At 33.6% G+C, this 18100-nt stretch overlaps 2 protein-coding genes across 2 annotated transcripts in view; one reads left to right on the top strand and one right to left on the bottom strand.

Moving 5' to 3' along the window:
* LOC135845811 (hemicentin-1-like) overlaps positions 1 to 18100 on the bottom strand; it is a 972708-nt gene that overhangs the window by 553776 nt on the left and 400832 nt on the right. The window lies entirely within an intron of this gene.
* On the top strand, positions 1057 to 2606 carry LOC135843321 (uncharacterized). The gene is made up of 3 exons (XM_065361156.1): positions 1057 to 1307; positions 1399 to 1584; positions 2000 to 2606. The coding sequence occupies exons 1-3, from the start codon at positions 1212 to 1214 to the stop codon at positions 2480 to 2482; spliced, it is 765 nt and encodes a 254-aa protein (XP_065217228.1). The 5' UTR covers positions 1057 to 1211; the 3' UTR covers positions 2483 to 2606.

Below are 18100 nucleotides of genomic sequence, written 5' to 3'. Positions count from 1 at the left end.
CCAATCAAAACTTTTTTTCATGTTTTAAATCAAAAAATCACATTTTTTCGCAAAGTTTAAATTTTTTTAAATCGACTTTGTTACAAGTTACCATCCCAATTTTTTAATATGTTATTCAGCATGAACAGTTGTCCATAATATATTTTTTTCAGAGTTTTTGAGAGTCGGAACGATATGAAAATTACGTTTTGAAACTTTTTGAGCTAATTTTTTGTACGAAAAAAAGTGGCAACACTGATTTTTATGATATCACCAAAAAGCCTTTCAAAACCTCTAACTATGGGAAAAAGTTCCATTTTTGTAGGTATCGCGGTTATCGAGCAATCCACTGCTGAAATGGATGATATTTTAGGTTCACTGAAAACTTTGAGACCCCCTGGCTGCCGTTGAAAATGAGCTAGAGGGCTGCGATTTGCGCCATTGGTCATCCCTTCGGAAGGTCTTTCCACAGGAAAAATTTCAAAAAAATCGCCGAACCCACCTACCACTTCTTGGTCCAATTGACGTGGAATGACCCTGGAGTGATTTTGGTCATCTATATATACCCAAACCTTATTCCATGGCATACTCTCTCGGGGTCTCGATTCTTTTTTCAACAGAAAGGCAACCAACTTTTCACAATTTTGAAAAACCTAATTCAACATTTTATTTACCTGGACCAATTTTAAAATTTACTCGAAGAGGAGAATTCTAAACGAACTATGGTCCGAAATTTCCAAATAAATCAAAGAAATATTCTTTCTGATTTTGATAATTTATTATTTTTTACCCAGGAATACACTTTTACTGAAATCTGTTCAGTAGTTTTCCAATATTAGTGCTTAAAATGCAGAAATTTTTTAAACAATGACCAAAAAATGTGAGCAAGTATTTCGACCAATTTTTAATATTCACACAACCTTCATTCTGGTTTTATTTCAAAGAGCTCGTCTATTTGTAAAAAACTACTTACTTTTGCATTTTTGATTAGAAATATGAATATGGATTGATATGTAGTGTGGTATCAGTTCTTTAAATTCGCCGTAAGATAAGATAGACCTATCTAAGCTATGTGAATGGTTCGCTTCGTGTGCATATTAAATGTGAATGTAAATTTTTTTATTGCGGAATAGGTAATCTGAAGACACGAACCTGAAATTTCTATCTATTCCTGCATTGCACGTTGTTCAAGTTACACTCAGATAGGATACCTTAGTGAAGGATTTTAGAGCATGATAATGGATTATCTACTAAGCTGCATATTTTTCAATATTCTTACACTGCAGTGTTCTGGTAAACCCACTGCTACTGTTTCAGGTTATGACCAGGTAAATACTTAACTTCACTATGTTACATAATCATACATAGTTACATACCAATCATTAACATTGACTTAAACATATTTTGCTTAATTTCAAGGTGTTCCTCGAGGTTCAAGAAGAATTAAAACAAGTTAAAGATCCATATCATTGGTTGATGCATCAATTAATTGTGGCACGCGTCATGCTCATGCATCAAAATAATGTAGCCGAAAATGATTTAGCCGCAAAAAATCGACTGATATTTGAATTAGCAAAAGAAATCGGATCACTGAATGCGACAAACGTAAGTAGTATTGTACATAATAGACAAATACCTATACTTTGCGAATTAACAAAATTATTCAGTGAGTTCCTGGTAACCTTACTCACTAACAAAACTCATTCAAAAAAGTGGTCATCATAAAAATTCAAAATCGGACACTTAAAAACTTGAAAAATAAAGAACAAATTTTCAGAAATCTGATCTAGGAAAGCTCACGTTCAATTTTCAAAATTTTTGATTTGATGTTTTAGATGAGAATGACTCTCATGAAATACCAAAGTGCTAAAAATAAACGTTTAAAATTTCCATTACTCAATCGAGGTGCAGAAAATACATAGCCAATTGATCATTTATCAGTGTATTTAGCGCTAGTTTCATTTCTAAGTGTTCTGATTATTGTCTGAATAAGTAATAGAAGGCTGGGAATTATTTGCAGTTGAAACTACAAGAAAAAATTGACGCATGGGAGATTCCAGTGATCCTGAGACGCATAGCGGATGAATTTTTTTACAAATACGAAGATGAAATTTCCGATCATCAGAAAGAAGACGACCAGAAATTGGAAACATTTGAACGAAAATCCGATGAAAGGATTCGGTGTCAGTGGGAACTAAAATGTCAGCATATTTTCACTGACTTGAAAGGGAAAAGGTATTATGATATCGATGTTATTCTGGAAGACTTGAATCAAGAATTACCTGAACACAGTGAAAACCACCGAGTGGAATACATGTGTAAATCTATAGTGGAAATGAAGTTAGAAGTTAATCGTATTGTTCACGAGAGACAAGTCAGAAAAAAAAATGGTAAAATCATCGCATTCAATAAACGAACATTAGATAAATGCATAAATATTTTTTATAAACATTTAAAACCTATCGAAAAAATTGTAATGAAATACGAAAGTGATGAAGTATGAGGATAATAATGACAATGGTATTTTAAGTCGTAAATAAAATGTAGGTAAATTAAAACTATGAATGTCGTGAAAAATTGAAAACATTTTTTTTCAATTTTTATTATAATTTTCTCAATACATTTAACTCGACCAAACGACGACCTGAATGTATTCTATCAAAAGCTTTTTAAAAAAGTAAGCAGGCATCCATAATTCAAATCCATCAAAAAAACAACACTCTCTCACCCAAATATCCTCTGTCAACTAGCACTACTTTTCTCTTTTCAACAAAAAGTTTCGTCTAATTTAAATAGGTACCTAACATTTCCGAGCAGTTAATTAATTTCATTTCAGAAGTCTTCAATTACACGCCCACGTTGAATAAAGAACGTAGATAAATTTTAAACTACTTAATCGTAAAAAAACCAATTTCACTTTTCGAGCTAGGAACTTTCAAGGGGGAAAAAATTGCTCAGTAATAGAATTTTCTTCGCTTTCTAAACGTATCTTCGGTAGGCTACCTAAATATTTTCAGTCGAGAGAAAAATTCCTAAATTTTTTTCATCGAGATAAAAATTTTACACCGTGGAAAAAAAACCATAACGAGAAAAATTCTCTTCGTTTACACACAGCGTTGCATCATATCGCGTTTTTAAAACCAGATCAGCTGGGCTGTGTAAATTGTAGGTATGGTATACCGAAAATGATGAATTTTGAAAGAAAACAAAAGCCCTCATGTGCGAAAATTAGTCTATTTCAAGATGAAATTAATTACGCACTCGATCGATTACCCACAGAGTTGGAGAATCTGGTTATATTACGTAGCACGAGCTTTACAAAAATCCTATCTCAACGTAGGCCATTATCCTATCTCGCTGGCTAGTCATGAGAGGATGGCGACGATGGTGTAGTGAGAATGCGAGATGTGGTATCGTTGGCTAATTGTAATAGGTAGCTTAGAGACCTTAGAACTTACAGCCTTATTGAAAGGCTAACAATAATAAATTATAGAAAGGATTATAAATAATTCGCGTGTACCGTGTCCGCGTGTGTATTTCCGCAGAGACGCGAATGTTTAACCCAGGTCGCATCCGACGAGGTTACGGGTCCTTCGGTTCATGTATAGCACAACAAAAAGATTATAAGAGTAACGTCAAAAGTTTGTTTTACCTAATTTTGACCAACATACACCATTCGTATGTAGGTATAAATGAAATCAGGTACATATCTATACTCTCTTGCACTGTTTCCTCTTTGTCAAAGTCCACTTTTTCTGTTTCCATCAATTTCAGTTTGGGCATATTTCCTAAATTTATTATTATACTTTCACCGAGGAAATAAATCGATTATAAACCTTAAAGCATTCGGAAACGTAAGTGACTGAGCCACGGTCTCCTAAGCTCGAACACCAACAGCATTTTCATGCAGCTGCCAGGTTCATTCAAGTATCTACGTACATTAGGGTGGATCTAAAAAATGAGAATGTCGCAGGATTCTGAACAAATTCTGTGCAGACTTCTACTTCAAGTCGAAAGTCATCCAGAACTAAATTGGCTCTGCGGGTGTCCCTAAAAGAAAGATACGAGTCCTCAAGGAAGGGGCATTTTTCAAAAAAATTCCCATTTAAACGACCCAGTTCCAAAAAATAGTAGATACTTAATTATTTGAGACTCTGTGTTCATCTACCTATGCCATTACCATTGAATTCCAAGACCCCATTATTTATTATTCTGCTAAGCGATTGACCACTCGCAAATATCTTATTTCTAGGGTACAGTAGATTTGGATTTGAAATACAGGGTGTAGCAGCTTCAAGTTATCATTTTGGTAACACTGCTGTTGTCTCTTCCGCGTGTCCGAGGAAAAAAAATGAATACATGGTTGGAAAGAGGATAAAATGCCATTTTGAAAAAGTTCATTTGATTTTAAAAATTACATCTGCACAATGTTTACCAGTACCTTTTACAAAATTTGTCGTTTTTCAAAACTTTAAAACATTCTCCAAAATTGGTTTGTCAATTGCGGCACATTCAGCGCAAATTCTTTCCTTCAAATCTTCCAAATCATGAACTTTGGTTAAATATACTTTTTTTCTTAAGATGTCACCATAGAAAAAAGCCTCAGGCATTGCGAGATCCGGTTACCTCAGTGGCCAAAGAATGGAGCCGTTTTTTGAGATGATTCTGTTCCCAAACATCTTCTCCAAAAGTTGAATTGTCTTTGATCCTTGAACAAGTGCGCGGTGGCCTCATCTGCTCTTCATAGAAAACGAATATTGTCTACTTCTTATTTTCAACAAGATGGGGCCACCGCGCACCCCTACTCATCTTTCAAAACTGAAAATGGCAAAGGAAATAGAAACTCATTGAAATTTGTGGCTTATTTAAAAATTACTCAAGTACAACAAAGCAACTGGCCGGATCTTCAAACTGAAAATGGGAAAGGAAATAAACTCATTGAAATTTGTGACTCATTTAAAAATTATGAAACGTTATAATCTTCAATTTTGAATTTAAGATAATCTGTAGACCTTTTTTTGCTCGTTTCCAAAATACATAAATACTTATATATCAGAATCAATATTGAAAATGATTCATCATCAAATATTTTACACTTCTTCACCCCTTCAACTCAGTTGGCAAATTTTAGAATTGAAAATACCAAAAATGGCGGGAAAAGTCACATCGTTAGTGTAACCTACATACTGATACATACTTGCATAATATTATAAACGATGATAAAACTTTCATTGGAAACAATAACTATACCAGAGTCTGTGCTAATGTAATTAGGTATATGATTCCAAGAAGATTTTTGCTTTTTAATGGTTGAATGTTGAATGCTGAAATGTTTATGAAAATGTCATTACAATGGGGTTTTTAGCGCTCGCGCAGAAACCTTAAAATCATGTCTACCTAAGTATAAAAACAAAATCATTAGTCTACACTGTACCCTGGTCCACACCTATTACTGCAAGTAATTTTTCAACAACCTTTGTGCTATCAGATCACCTAATCAAAGTTGACAAAACTAAAAAACTGCGTTCAAACATCAGTTTGTTTGTCAAAAGACATTGAAAGGAGCCAATACGTCGACTTCAACTTCTTCTTGGACTAAGTAGGTAGGTACTCGTATGTCGTATGTAACCCATTCCAGTTCCAGTCAATGATGAGTACGTTAGAGACTCTAATTACTGATCAAAACACTCTGATCATAAAAATTTGAAATATTTCAATTTGTAATTCTAAAAATGGATTCTATACTAGAATTATGAAATAATAGCATCAATCCGGCTAGAAAGTATGTTTCCAAGCAGTTTTTAGGAAGAGGTTCCTTCGCTGATGTCTACGAATTCAAAGAAAACGACACTGAAAAGTCATACGCAATTAAACTAATGATAAAGGAACAATTCGAAGAACACGATGGTATTGCTGAGATAACTATTCTAAGACAATTGAAGCATGAAAAAATCGTTACATTTTATGGAAGTTTTGAATACAAGCAGTGGTATTGTTTAATGTTCGAATTTTGTATCCATGGATCCCTAGCGGATCTTTTACATAACTGAAAGAAACTTACGGAAGCCGAAACAAAGTACTTTTTACATCAGATTTTGTTGGGCTTGAAATATCTGCATGAGAACCATGTGATCCACCGCGATGTAAAACCGGCTAATCTTTTAATAACGAAAAAATGTCAATTGAAAATCGCCGATTTTGGAATTGCCAAAATTATCAAAGAAAACGTACAGAAACAAAACCTTCTGCGGTAGCCCGAATTATATGGCACCAGAAATTCTAAGAGCTTTGTCCGAGCATGACGAAAAAGTGGATGTGTGGTCAGTAGGCTGCGTAAGTTACGCGCTGCTGACTGGCGCACTGCCATTTAGTGCGCCCACCCCACAGGCGGTATTTCGAAATATAGAAGAAAGAAAATTTGATGTCACCAGCGATGAAACGATATCGAAGGAAGCGCGAAATTTCATCTCAGTAATGCTGCTTTACGTGCCGAAAAACCGAGCTTCAGCAAGCGACTTATTGAAAATGACCTTTTTAGATGACATACTGGACGAAGTTCTGGTACATGGTCTCAAGAATCTCACCGAAACTGAAACCTCAATCGTAACGTTTAGCGAAAATAGTCGAAAAAATTACAGGATCCAAGTTCATCAACGAAGAGGATGCACAAGAATTGGCCGAACACAACTTGCTACCGGATGTTTGGATTAATCGCTATGAAATAAGACTCTAATTACTGATTGCAAGAAGATTTTTGTAGTATAACTAAACTTATGCAATTGTTCAATGTTGCAATGTTTATGAAAATGTCAGTACAATGGGGTTTCGCATTTGCGCAGAAACGTTAAGATCTCTTATATGTAGAAAAACAAAATCATTAGTCCATACCTATAACTGCAGGTAATTTGTCAACATCCACTGGGCTATCAGATCACTTAATCTATGTTGACATAGCTAAAAAAAAAACTGCGTTCAAACATTGGTTTGTTTGTCAAAGGACATTGAAAGGAGTAAATACTATTGTGCCTCAACTTCAACTTTTTTCTGGACCAAGTAGGTCGAATATGAGCCGCTCCAGCAAAAGGATTAAGGAGAAGAACGCGAAGATAGAAGATGATAAAATAACATCATTAAGTACTATCAAAGGCAAAAGAAACAACTGGATGGTACCCAAATGAAAAAATACACCAAGATTTAATAAAATGTAAAAATACACCAAGATTTAATAAAATGTACGTGTGATCAGAATAAAATCATGTTCTATCAAAGCTTTAACAGATCCACTCATAAAAGCATCAGAAGATTCTAATGTAGGAGCCATCTTCGAAGCCATTGCAACGCTGCATAGTTTAATGGCAAGTGCAATAAAACAATACACCAGTTAATTATACTGATTGCAAGAAGATTTTTGCTGTTAAACTTGATGGTTGAATGTTGAATGTTCGAATGTTCATGAACTTTTGGATCCCTAACTTGAACCATAACTTTTCCTTCAGGGTCTCAAATTTTGAAACTTACATAATTATTGACAATCAAAAAGAAAGTTTTTTGAAAAAAACACACATTAACTAATCATCCACTTGGAAGTAAGTAATAAAATAGTTTTTGAACATTTTCCACTATTTTTAAGTCATTTTACACAATTTGAATATGTTCAAGATCGTATAATTTTTGCAAGTCATGCGAAACCCTCGGCAAGGTGAAAAAAAAATTCAAAAACGATCTTCTTACTTGTATGTGGATATAATGTGATCAATTAACACAAAAAATATTTCAAAAAACCTTATCATTTTAAAATACTTATTAATTTCAAAATTTGAAACCTCCATAGAAAAGTGGTGGTTTAAGTTACAAATCCAAAATTTCTCCTACAGTCTCTCGAGATCCCTCACAACTTTTAATTGGACCGCACTGAAATTTTCTTTAAAAAAAAGACAAAGTCGACTCACCCTAGGCAACACCCTGCAAGCTCTTCAAAAAAATTAAAATAAAAAAAAACTGTATCTTCCACAAACACATAAAAAAAAACACCCAGCAAAAAAATCCTCAAGCAGTCTACCTACATACATACCATACACACGAACACACTACACTTATACGAGCAAAAAGGAAATATACGAGTATTTTTTCGTAGGACACGGAACAGGCAATATAATTTTAAGTTCGTTATAACTTGTCTTTTTTCACCCTTCGCCTGCCTGTTTCCCTCAACGAGAAAAATCTTCTTTTCTGAAGGCGAAAATGGCGTCACATTAAATTTGTTTGAAATTCGTTTTTGTATTCTTTCTCTTCGCGTTTCTTTTTTTTTTTTACTCCTCTCATTCTTTTCATCTTTCCGGTATTTTTAAACGTCACTTATGCGTCGCATCTTCTCGTCTCACCATTGTCGTCATACTACCAAGTTAAATTTCTGTGTCATCGTGTTCAGCTGTCTTTCTCGTCTACTCGAACAAAAACCAGTCTATAACATAAACGTAAGAAGACGTACATATCTTTACAGGTTAAAAGGTTTCTTCCTTATATATTTTTTCCTACTCTTTTTTTGTAAATTTCACGTAGATAAATGCTGCTCGTCATCATTGTGATGGAAATTGCTATGTAGGTAAATGTGAAACAAAGAAGAAAAAAAAAGGCAAAGAATAGACGAATATTTAACGAGTATTTTCCTCATTGTTGTCGTTTTTGTTTTTCCAGCCTCTTCTCTGCTTCTCTTCAGGTGAAAACCTTCGGGATAAGGAAGCTTCGTGCGTAGGATGGTTGAAGAAAATTCCTCTACGTGGAACGAGATGATTATGGAACGCGTTTTCTTGTAGCTCATTTTTCGATAGCTGTTTTTTTTTTTTTTTTGGAAGAAGTTGCTCTTATGATGATACTTGTATAAGTACTCGTTTGACAATAATTAAGTATTAAGAAACTGTTTCCGAAAAATAAACTTCATGCATAATTATATCCACGGGAAAAATTTGTAAGTAATCATTTTCAATTTTCGACTTCTTCTCCACCTGTATAAAACTTTTTCCGATTTATTTCCACCAAAAAAATTTCTTGTGAAAATAAAATTTCCTTCTGTAATCCTCGACTTAAATTACTCGTTAAGTGAAAAAGTATCACGATTTATCCCAAATTAAACAACAACAACGAACTCTCTGAGAAATTGTCTCCCTCGCGTATCAATGGAAAATTCCAATCGTTTCGAGCTATAAACAGAAAACTTCTAAATTTAAACAAATCATAAATCTTTCATTTCAACAAATCAACGCCGTCATGGTACAAATCCAAATCGGAGACAAAGCGGAATAAAAATCGCACCAAATACTCTGGGGAATGAGCCAGGGTGCGAGAACGGATCCTCATTTTAATATTAGATGGAAATGGCGGTGATACCGCAGCAGCCATAATATAGACGAAAAGAGAAAATTTTATCGAAAATTCAATGCCGCAATCGGAAACTTTTTAAGTACTTTCTTTTCAGAAAGTTATGTCGTTTTAAAATTGAAAAATCGTTCAAAGGCCTTTCTACAGTGTAGACGACGAAGACGAGGACGACGTTCCAAATTCGCATAACTCTTCGAGGCAACTACACATAAAAGGTTTCCGTTTGCGGCATCGGATTCTTTGCAAAATTTCCTTCATTCGCCTTTAAAATGAGCAGCATCCATTTTATATATAACCTTATGTACTACACACTACTTTTTTAAATGGAAAAAAATTTCCTTTTACGAGCTTCGATCGCGTTAAATTTCAGCAATTTCGGTCTCGTTTGGTGTACTTCAGACGAAAATTTAAGTCTTGTAGTTTCGACAAGTAGGTAATTTTCGCGTTGAAAGCCTTAGGTGCGAGGGTTCGTTCACCTCGTTTTCAAATTGACGAGAACAATTTTTCCCCATCCTGATAGAAATTAATAGAATCAAAATTTAACGTCAATTTATATACACAGAGAATACCTACGACGCGACGGCGAGTTGTTTTTGTTTTTTCTATGTGTATTTCTCGAATAATTCCCTTTATCTTAAACTTCATTCCACCCTTTCTTATTTTTCATAATAATTACACAAATTCAAAGCAAACAAATCAATATATTTTAGAAAATCAGTACCTACCTAACACATCAAGTATTCGAAAGAAAAGGGAGGTTTCCCAATCAACAGAAAAATTTTCGATTCGGACTAAACTATATGAAAGAACATGCTAAAACACATCACCAGCCGAAATTTCAGGTGTCAAGTGCATTTTTTGATTTATTGGCGAATTTTTGAAAATCAAATTTAGGACTCGGGTCAAAATTGGGGGAAAACAAAACTTTACAAAATGGACTTGAAGAGCTGAAATTTGGTATACTCCCTATTTTCGTCATACCCCGTTTTCAGCAAACCTGAAGTCTTTAGCAGATTTTTGAGAGTTGAGATTTTGAATGATTTGGGAAGCTGAAATTCACTCTATAGGGGTAAGTACTTCAATTTCAACAAGCCGAGTCGACTGGAGCTGGTTTCAAGTCAGTCTGGAGTCTCAAGTAAAATTTAGGAAATTTCAGTTTTCCAAAAACAGCCATAAAATCTGTCAACTTGACCGATTATTTGCAATTTTTTCAAGATCGATGGCTGTCAGATTGATACCATATTTTATCTTCGATTAGCGCTTTTACGATTAAAAATTTGAACAGTTCAAACGCGACATACGGAGTTCAATCAGAATTATTATATTCACTGGCAACATGGCAAGCTGTTTTTTTTTCTCTTGAAATATGTACGTATTTCCTCTACCATTTTAAAACTTCACTCCTTCTGTTAGGTATTCCTCATAATGATTACACAAATTTTGAAAAAAATAACTCGTATTTTAAAAAAATCAACAACATTAATTTTCTGACAAGGAGGTAAGATGAATTTTTCAAATTGGACAATACTAAATCGAAAAAACATGGTCAAAAACATCACCAGCCAAAATTTCAGGTGCTCAAGTGCATTTCTTGATTCATTGACGAATTTATGAACATCAAATTTGGCACTCGGGTCAAAAATGATGGGAGAACAAAATTTTACAAAACTGACTTGTAAAGCTGAAATTCAGTATACTCTCTATTTTCGTCTTACCGAATTGATTGAAAACAGTTTGAAACTGTTTTTAAGTAAACCTGGAATCTCCAACAGATTTTTGAAAGTTGAAATTTTAAATAAAGTTGGAAAGCTGAAATTCACTCTATAGGGCGGTACATCAATGGAGCCTCAAACGAAATTTAGGAAATTTTAGTTTTCCAAAAACAGGCATAAAATCTGTCAACTTGGCCGATTTTTTGAAATTTTTTCAAGATAGATGGCTGTCAGATTGCAGGGTGTCTAACAAAATTTTTCTGAAGAAATGCAGTACTTTTACAGTACCTTTTGCATTACCATATTCTTTTAAACCAGCTTACACCGACCCCCCCCCCCCCAAAGAAAAAAAAATGTTGACCGGTTGGAATTTGTCGATAAAATTTTTACAAGTATTAATTTAACAAGTGTTGCCATCTTTTGAGGTTCAAAATGAACATTTTTTTTTAATTTTCACCAATTAATTCATTTTGAGGTTTTTAAAAAATTTTAAATCAATGATTCTGAGAAAAAATACAGTACTTTTCAGGCAAAATGCAGTACTTTGCAGTACTTGCAGTACCGAGGATTTCAATGCAGTACTTTTACAGTACTTGCAGTACCTGCAGTACCTGTTAGACACCCTGGATTGGTACCATATTTTATTTTTGTTCAGCGTTTTCACGATTGAAAATTTGAACAGTTTAAGCACGAAATCACGAGTTCAATTTAATCTGAATCATTAAATTCACTGGCAACATGTCAAGTTTTTTTTTTTTCTATCTAAATAATTATGTATTTCCTCAATAATTCTTAAACTTTACTCCTTCCTTTGTTATTCTCCACAATAATTACACAAATTCAAAGAAAACGCAAATCGAATTTTTTCATGAAATCAAAAGCACATCAATTTTCTGACAAGGTGGTAAGATGAATTTTCAAATCGGACAATACTAAATCGAAAGAACATGGAAGGACACATCACCAGCAACAATTTCAGGTGCTCAAGCACATTTTTTGATTTATTGGTGAATTTTTGAAAATTGGGTCAAAAATAAGGGAGAATAAAATTTTACAAAATTGACATTAGAAAGCAGAAATTTGATAGGCTCGTACCACCAAATCGATTGGAAGCAATTCCAAGCCCGTTTTAAACAATTCTGAACCCTATAGCAGATATTTGAAAGTTGAAATTTTAACAAAATCTTACAAAATGAAATCGGAAAGCTGAAATTCACTCTATACTTGAATTTTCACTATGCAAGTTGACTGGGGCTGGTTCTAAGTCGTTTTGGAGCCTTGTGCGAAATTTAAAAAATTTCAGTTTTCCAAAAAACGAGCATACCTACGTTTAAAATTTGATTTTAAACAGATACCTATTTTGGATTTTTTTCTGGAAAATTGAAATTTCCAAAAAATCACTGCAGGTCTCAAAATCACTTGAAACCAGCTTCAGCACGCTGAAATCAAGCTGCAGAGTTAATTTCAGCTTTACAATTTCATTTGGTAAAATTTTGTAAAAGTTTTGGGTTTCAAAAATGTGGTGGAGGCTCCAGAACTGCTTAAAATGGTTCGAAACTATTTTCAATCGTTTTGACACGTCGAAAATGGAATATACCTAAAATTTCAGCTTACTACGTCAATTTGGTAAGATTTCGATTTTCCATCATTTTTAGTCATTTGATTTTTAAAAATTCAACAAAAATCGAAAGATACACTTCAGCGGATGACATTTTGGCTGGTGATTTAAGTGAAAATATTTATGCTTATGTTGATTTGGACAGATTTTATGGCCTTTTCAAAAAAACTGGAACTCTTAAAATGCCACTGGAGGCTCCAGAACGGCTCGAAACCAGCTCCAGTCGACTCATCATGTTTAAATTGAAAAACAGTAAGAATTTTAGCTTTCCAACTTCATCAGCTAAGATTTTATGAAAACTGAAGCTTTACAAAATCAGTTGAGAAAGCTTCAGAACTGTTCAAACTTTTCGAAACCGTTTGAAATCGATGGGGGGGGGGGGGAGGTGGACACATAATGTATACCAAATTTCAGCTTTTTAGGTAAATTTGGTAAAATTTTGATTTTCTAATTTTTGACCCAACATTTGATTTTTAAAAATTCAACAGAAATCAAAACACGCACTTTGGCGCTTGAGATTTTGGCTGGTGGTATTATTTTTGCACGCTATTTTGATGTACAGCTTCGTCCTCCTCAAAAAATTTAAAGTCAATTGGGGTACAGCTCTCTTGAGAGAAAAATTACTAAAGTAAATCGTAAGTGATCAGGTGTATTAACACTTATAGCAATAGCTTGTCGGGGTAAAGTGAAAAAAAGTCCTTGATTTCAACGAAAATTGGGACAGAAGTTTTCCCTGAGTGAGAGGCTGCCCAGAAGAATTGTAGGTTTGCGGCCAGACATGGGGTAAGGCTGAGCCAGGTGTTCTCAAAATAAGGCCACATATATGTTTGTAAGAAATCTGGTTCATTATTCGACAATGACTTTAAGAGGAATTCGTATGCAATGTTTATTACAAGGTCTGAATTATAGTAAGTAATATGTACATACATTTTTTCATCTTTGATTCATCTCGGTAACGTCCCTCATGTTATAACATGATGTACCAATAAATTCATTGTAAGCATATACTTAACACATTCGCAGTATTAAATTTTTTCAAATTCCTAGTTTCAGTTACGATGACTTTGAACATTCATATTTTACTTCAACGCGGATTCGCTGAAAAACTGGAATGAATCAAAGCTTATCTCGATTAAGGGAAGCATCCCAATTTTATCTGGCTCAAGATTTTTCCTTCATGATTTTTGCCTAATTCGCAAAATAATTTTATTTTCGCCTCGTACTCTTTTGTTTATATATGAGACTCACTAAAGTAATTTCATTCAAATCCGAATAATTTGTTTCTTATCGTCTAGACAAAGGATAGAGGGGAAAAAGGTTATTTTTAATTCATCCCCCCAAACACCTCAACTACCCAAGGTATCTACTTTTGATGCTATTATTATACGAGGTAAGTATACTTTCTCAAGTTAATATAAAAAACTTATTATATTCACAGACGGTTTCGGAGTATCGTGTTGCAGATTCGTGACGATTATAGCTAAAATATAAACTCGAAAGAGACACAGAAGAAAGAAATCGAACAACGATAAAGGTTCAAGAACGACTGCATAATCGGTAATTTGTACGAAGTTCTTTCAACCAGCAAACGGAACCTTCTCAGTGCTTTAAGCTCAGCAAAGATTTAAGCTGAATGAAACTTACCGCAACGAGATATATTTTTTGTGACGAATTTCTAATAATAATATTAAAATATACGAAATCGAACTCCGAAGTGAAAAAGGCAAGAGACCAGAAGAAAAACTGATTTCGACTAAGTATGTAAAAGGAAATATCAATTTTTCATTATTTTTCTCCATCTTATAGTTCAAAATGGATTATTTTTGTTATGTTGTAACTCGCTTTGCTTTATTTTCATCTAAATTGAAAAAGTTACCAATAGATTCTCGAATAATTTTGTCAAGTTTTTAAAAATGAAACCAAATTCTCGACTAGTAAGTAGTAATAATTCTTCAGGCAATCGCAGAGTCAAAAAATGAACGAATCGGCTAAAAAAAATAATCCCCGAGTACATTATTTTCCCACAATTGCCGAAACAAGTCAGCTATCGAGAGTCTAAAATAATAATTGAAGATGAATATGGGGAGACTTTCGACACCGTAAATGTCGACTTGATTTGTACGAATTGTGTCAGAATTCTAACCCATTCAATCAACTGTCATTGCATCCTACGTCATTTCCTTTCTCATTTTGTTAAGAAATTACACTCGAGTTTGAATCTCGGTATAGAAATACATCACCTCATTGTCGCCACTGGTAAGAAAAAAATTATGTATTCGAAACCCAAGCCACTCAAGTATAACTTGTCAAACCTATTCGAGATATTTCATCACATAAATTCAATCCTTCCGAATATTTCCATCTTTCCAATGGGAATGATTTATAACAAAAACTTGGTTCGGAGAATAGCTTTGTACTTGGGAATTACACAATCGTATACGAAATATGATTAGGCAATTGAACAATTCTTTTTCTCCATGTCGAGTTCATTATTTGAACTAGACACTCGTGAAATAGGACGAGATTCATCGTCTTTGGAACGAGGCAATTTTTCAAACAATGTGATACATCAATCTACGCGAGAGCAACTTGGTGGGAATATTCCATCATCGAAAATTGTCACAATCATTACGGGGAAAAAAGCTATAGGAAAAAATATACAATGCTGAAAAAACACGCAAGCCATTTAAAAACCTAAACGAAAAAGAAGAAAAATTGTCGCGAATAATTCCTCTATTCTGTCGCCTCCTTCGAGTTATTATACAGGGAAAAATAACTCGCGAAAAATAATATCTCAAGGCTGACTGCTTTTTAAAAAAATTATTAGAGTTGAAATCGTTCGAATATACGATTTTCTTGTTTAATGATAATATTCGAAAATTTCCAACGATTTGGAATTTTTTCGCATCTCGGTTGTTAATGGTGGGTTGTTCGAATTACGCTGCGGTGCTTTTTTCATTCGCCAAAAAGACGAGGAAAATGTTATTTTTATGGCTGAAATTTTTTCAAAAAAATATTTGTAAGTGAGTCTCAAAATGAAATGGTTTGAGAAAACGAATCATAGCTCCAAGAATATAGGTTCAATGGTAATTTGAGGTTTCGTCAATGAATTACCTACTCTCAAAATATGCATCTTTGAGCACACTCCAAGACCGGAACCATTTCATTCGGTTTGTTCAATTTTAACAAAATGGTTCATTTAGAGTCCGAAACATCACACAAAGGTGATGTAATTTTTTTTTATTAAGAAAGTTCATTTTTAGGAAAACGCAAAGAGGTGACAAAATTCAAAATTTTCCGAATTCCTGTATGTGCCATGAACACCTCATCCATCAGTGGGAAATAGCTACATGCATGAATAGTAAATTCAAGAAAGTAAGCTACGAGTACGTATATGTTTCTCACAATCCGATCAAAAACTCGATATGAAATATCGAACCAAATGGCAGGGATGAAAAGCTAGCCGAAAGCTTAAAGCTGAAAAGATTTTCGCACTTAGCCAAAAACTAAAAGTTTGCAAGTTTCATTTTTTCCAAGCCAAAAGCTAGCCAAAAGTTTCATTCTTTTGGCTTTTTTCAAAGGCTTTTTTGCAGAATTGAATTCTCTAAATTCAGAAGAAACGAAAAAAATGAAAAAAATTACATTCAATTTTATTTTAATGCGATTTAGTGAAATGAAAAAAAAAACGAAAATAATTCTAGCAATGAATATTCTCCACTATCGCTAATTATGAAATCAATGTACCTAATCTAATTTTTAATTCCCTTTTTTTGTGAATTGATCGCATATCAGCTAAAAGTTTAAAGTCAAAAGCTTAAAACCAAAAGTTTAAAGCTAAAAGCTTAATGATATATAGCTGAAAGCTGTTGAATTGAAAATATAAAGGAAAGCCATTGGAAGCCGAAAGTTTGGCTAAAGCAAGCCTTAAAAATCGAATAGCCGAAAGCTAAAGCCAAAAGTTTCAATTTTGAAATTTTAAGCTAAAAGCCAAAAGCTGAAGTTTCATTTTAAGGCTTTTCATACCTGCCAAATGGTCTCGATACATGTTCGAGAAGGATGATACTGGAAAAGTAATAACAGGTCTAGTTCCATCATCAACTGATGAGAAATTTCTCTAAAAGCTATTCGTCAAATCACTTATACTTATTCAAACGTGAATATGAATTATAGGATCTACCACACGCCAGACACGAAAATCAAGAAATGGAATGAAAGATTTAAATATACAAAAGAAATGGAATGAAAGATTTAAACAAACAGAAAAGTAAATTAGATATTTTAATCGTTACAATCGGTAAATATGTAGGAGAGGTACTTATCAAGTGAATAAACTAAATAAAGAAATCAATTTTTTTTCAAGTTCCATAATGGACAATTTTTTACTCAAAATTGAAAAAAATGTCAGCCTACATAAATGTATTCGAAATCATATCTGTGTACCTACTGAAAAGAGATTCTGCACAGGAATATGAACGAATAGAAAAGTTATTCCCGACTAAAAATGCTAAAATAATCCTGTTCCCAGATTTTTAAAAATTTCAATTCAACTTTATTGAATACCTCGGAAAAAATTTTCCACTATACAACTCCACTTTCCTTGGCCACAATGGAGAAAAACACTTCTTCTGAGATGAAAAAAAAAACATAACACTTCGTCGTGCTTTGAACAAAAAAATTTTAGTTTCCTCAAAAATACACACTTCAGTCTAATCTCGTGGACATTTCAAAATTTTTTTTTCTAAAGAAGGAAGTGGATATTGAAAGAAAAAAACTTGAAAATTGTCATGCCTTTGAAGAGGAAAAGGAAGAGATGATGCAACCTTGATCAGAAAGAATAGCGTTATAACTCAACAGTCAACATTTCTTCAGTAATACCTCAATTTTGGGGTAATATGGCACAAAAATGGGGCCTTCAGGGGTACCCAATATCACTACTCACACATTCATGCAGTTCGATTCATCTAATAACGACACTAATGTCATCACATTTCCTTCACCTTAAAATTCGAAGTGAGGATGTACTTGGTGCTAAAATCAAATTTTTGAGAAGAGTGTAACGACCGACGCAACAGTCAGTCTAGTTTTCACCGAAAATCCTTTTTTTGATGAAAGAGTTCGCACAGACTTGAGAGAGCAAAATTTTCAAGCGCTGTTATGCGTAAAATTTCGTATGAGCTGATAAATTTTGAGTATGTAGATGGCTGAGGAGATATTTTTAAAGGTGTCTAAAGTTTTCAATGGTTGATGAGGGGATGATTTTGTAATACGAGTAACATAAATGTTTTAGATGGTCACATTATGTGGTCTTCTGTTGTAAGACTTTGAGTTTCATTCATTGTATCATTCGACGTGGGTGATTTGAGAAACTCCAGATAAATCCAGATGATGGAAATTAGTTAATTTTTTTCTATTATTT

This window comes from Planococcus citri, chromosome 4, assembly GCF_950023065.1.
Source record: "Planococcus citri chromosome 4, ihPlaCitr1.1, whole genome shotgun sequence".
Taxonomy (NCBI): domain Eukaryota; kingdom Metazoa; phylum Arthropoda; class Insecta; order Hemiptera; family Pseudococcidae; genus Planococcus; species Planococcus citri.
Note: the sequence above shows the minus strand (reverse complement) of the source record. Positions and strands in the feature narration are given on the sequence as shown.

What these genes read in the sequence shown, in the direction of transcription:
- LOC135843321 (XM_065361156.1), top strand. Translation starts at nt 1,212, where the DNA reads ATGATAATGGATTATCTACTAAGCTGCATATTTTTCAATATTCTTACA. An exon ending in CTGTTTCAGGTTATGACCAG is followed by an intron (nt 1,308 to 1,398) that starts GTAAATACTTAA and finishes CTTAATTTCAAG; the next exon opens with GTGTTCCTCGAGGTTCAAGA. An exon ending in GATCACTGAATGCGACAAAC is followed by an intron (nt 1,585 to 1,999) that starts GTAAGTAGTATT and finishes AATTATTTGCAG; the next exon opens with TTGAAACTACAAGAAAAAAT.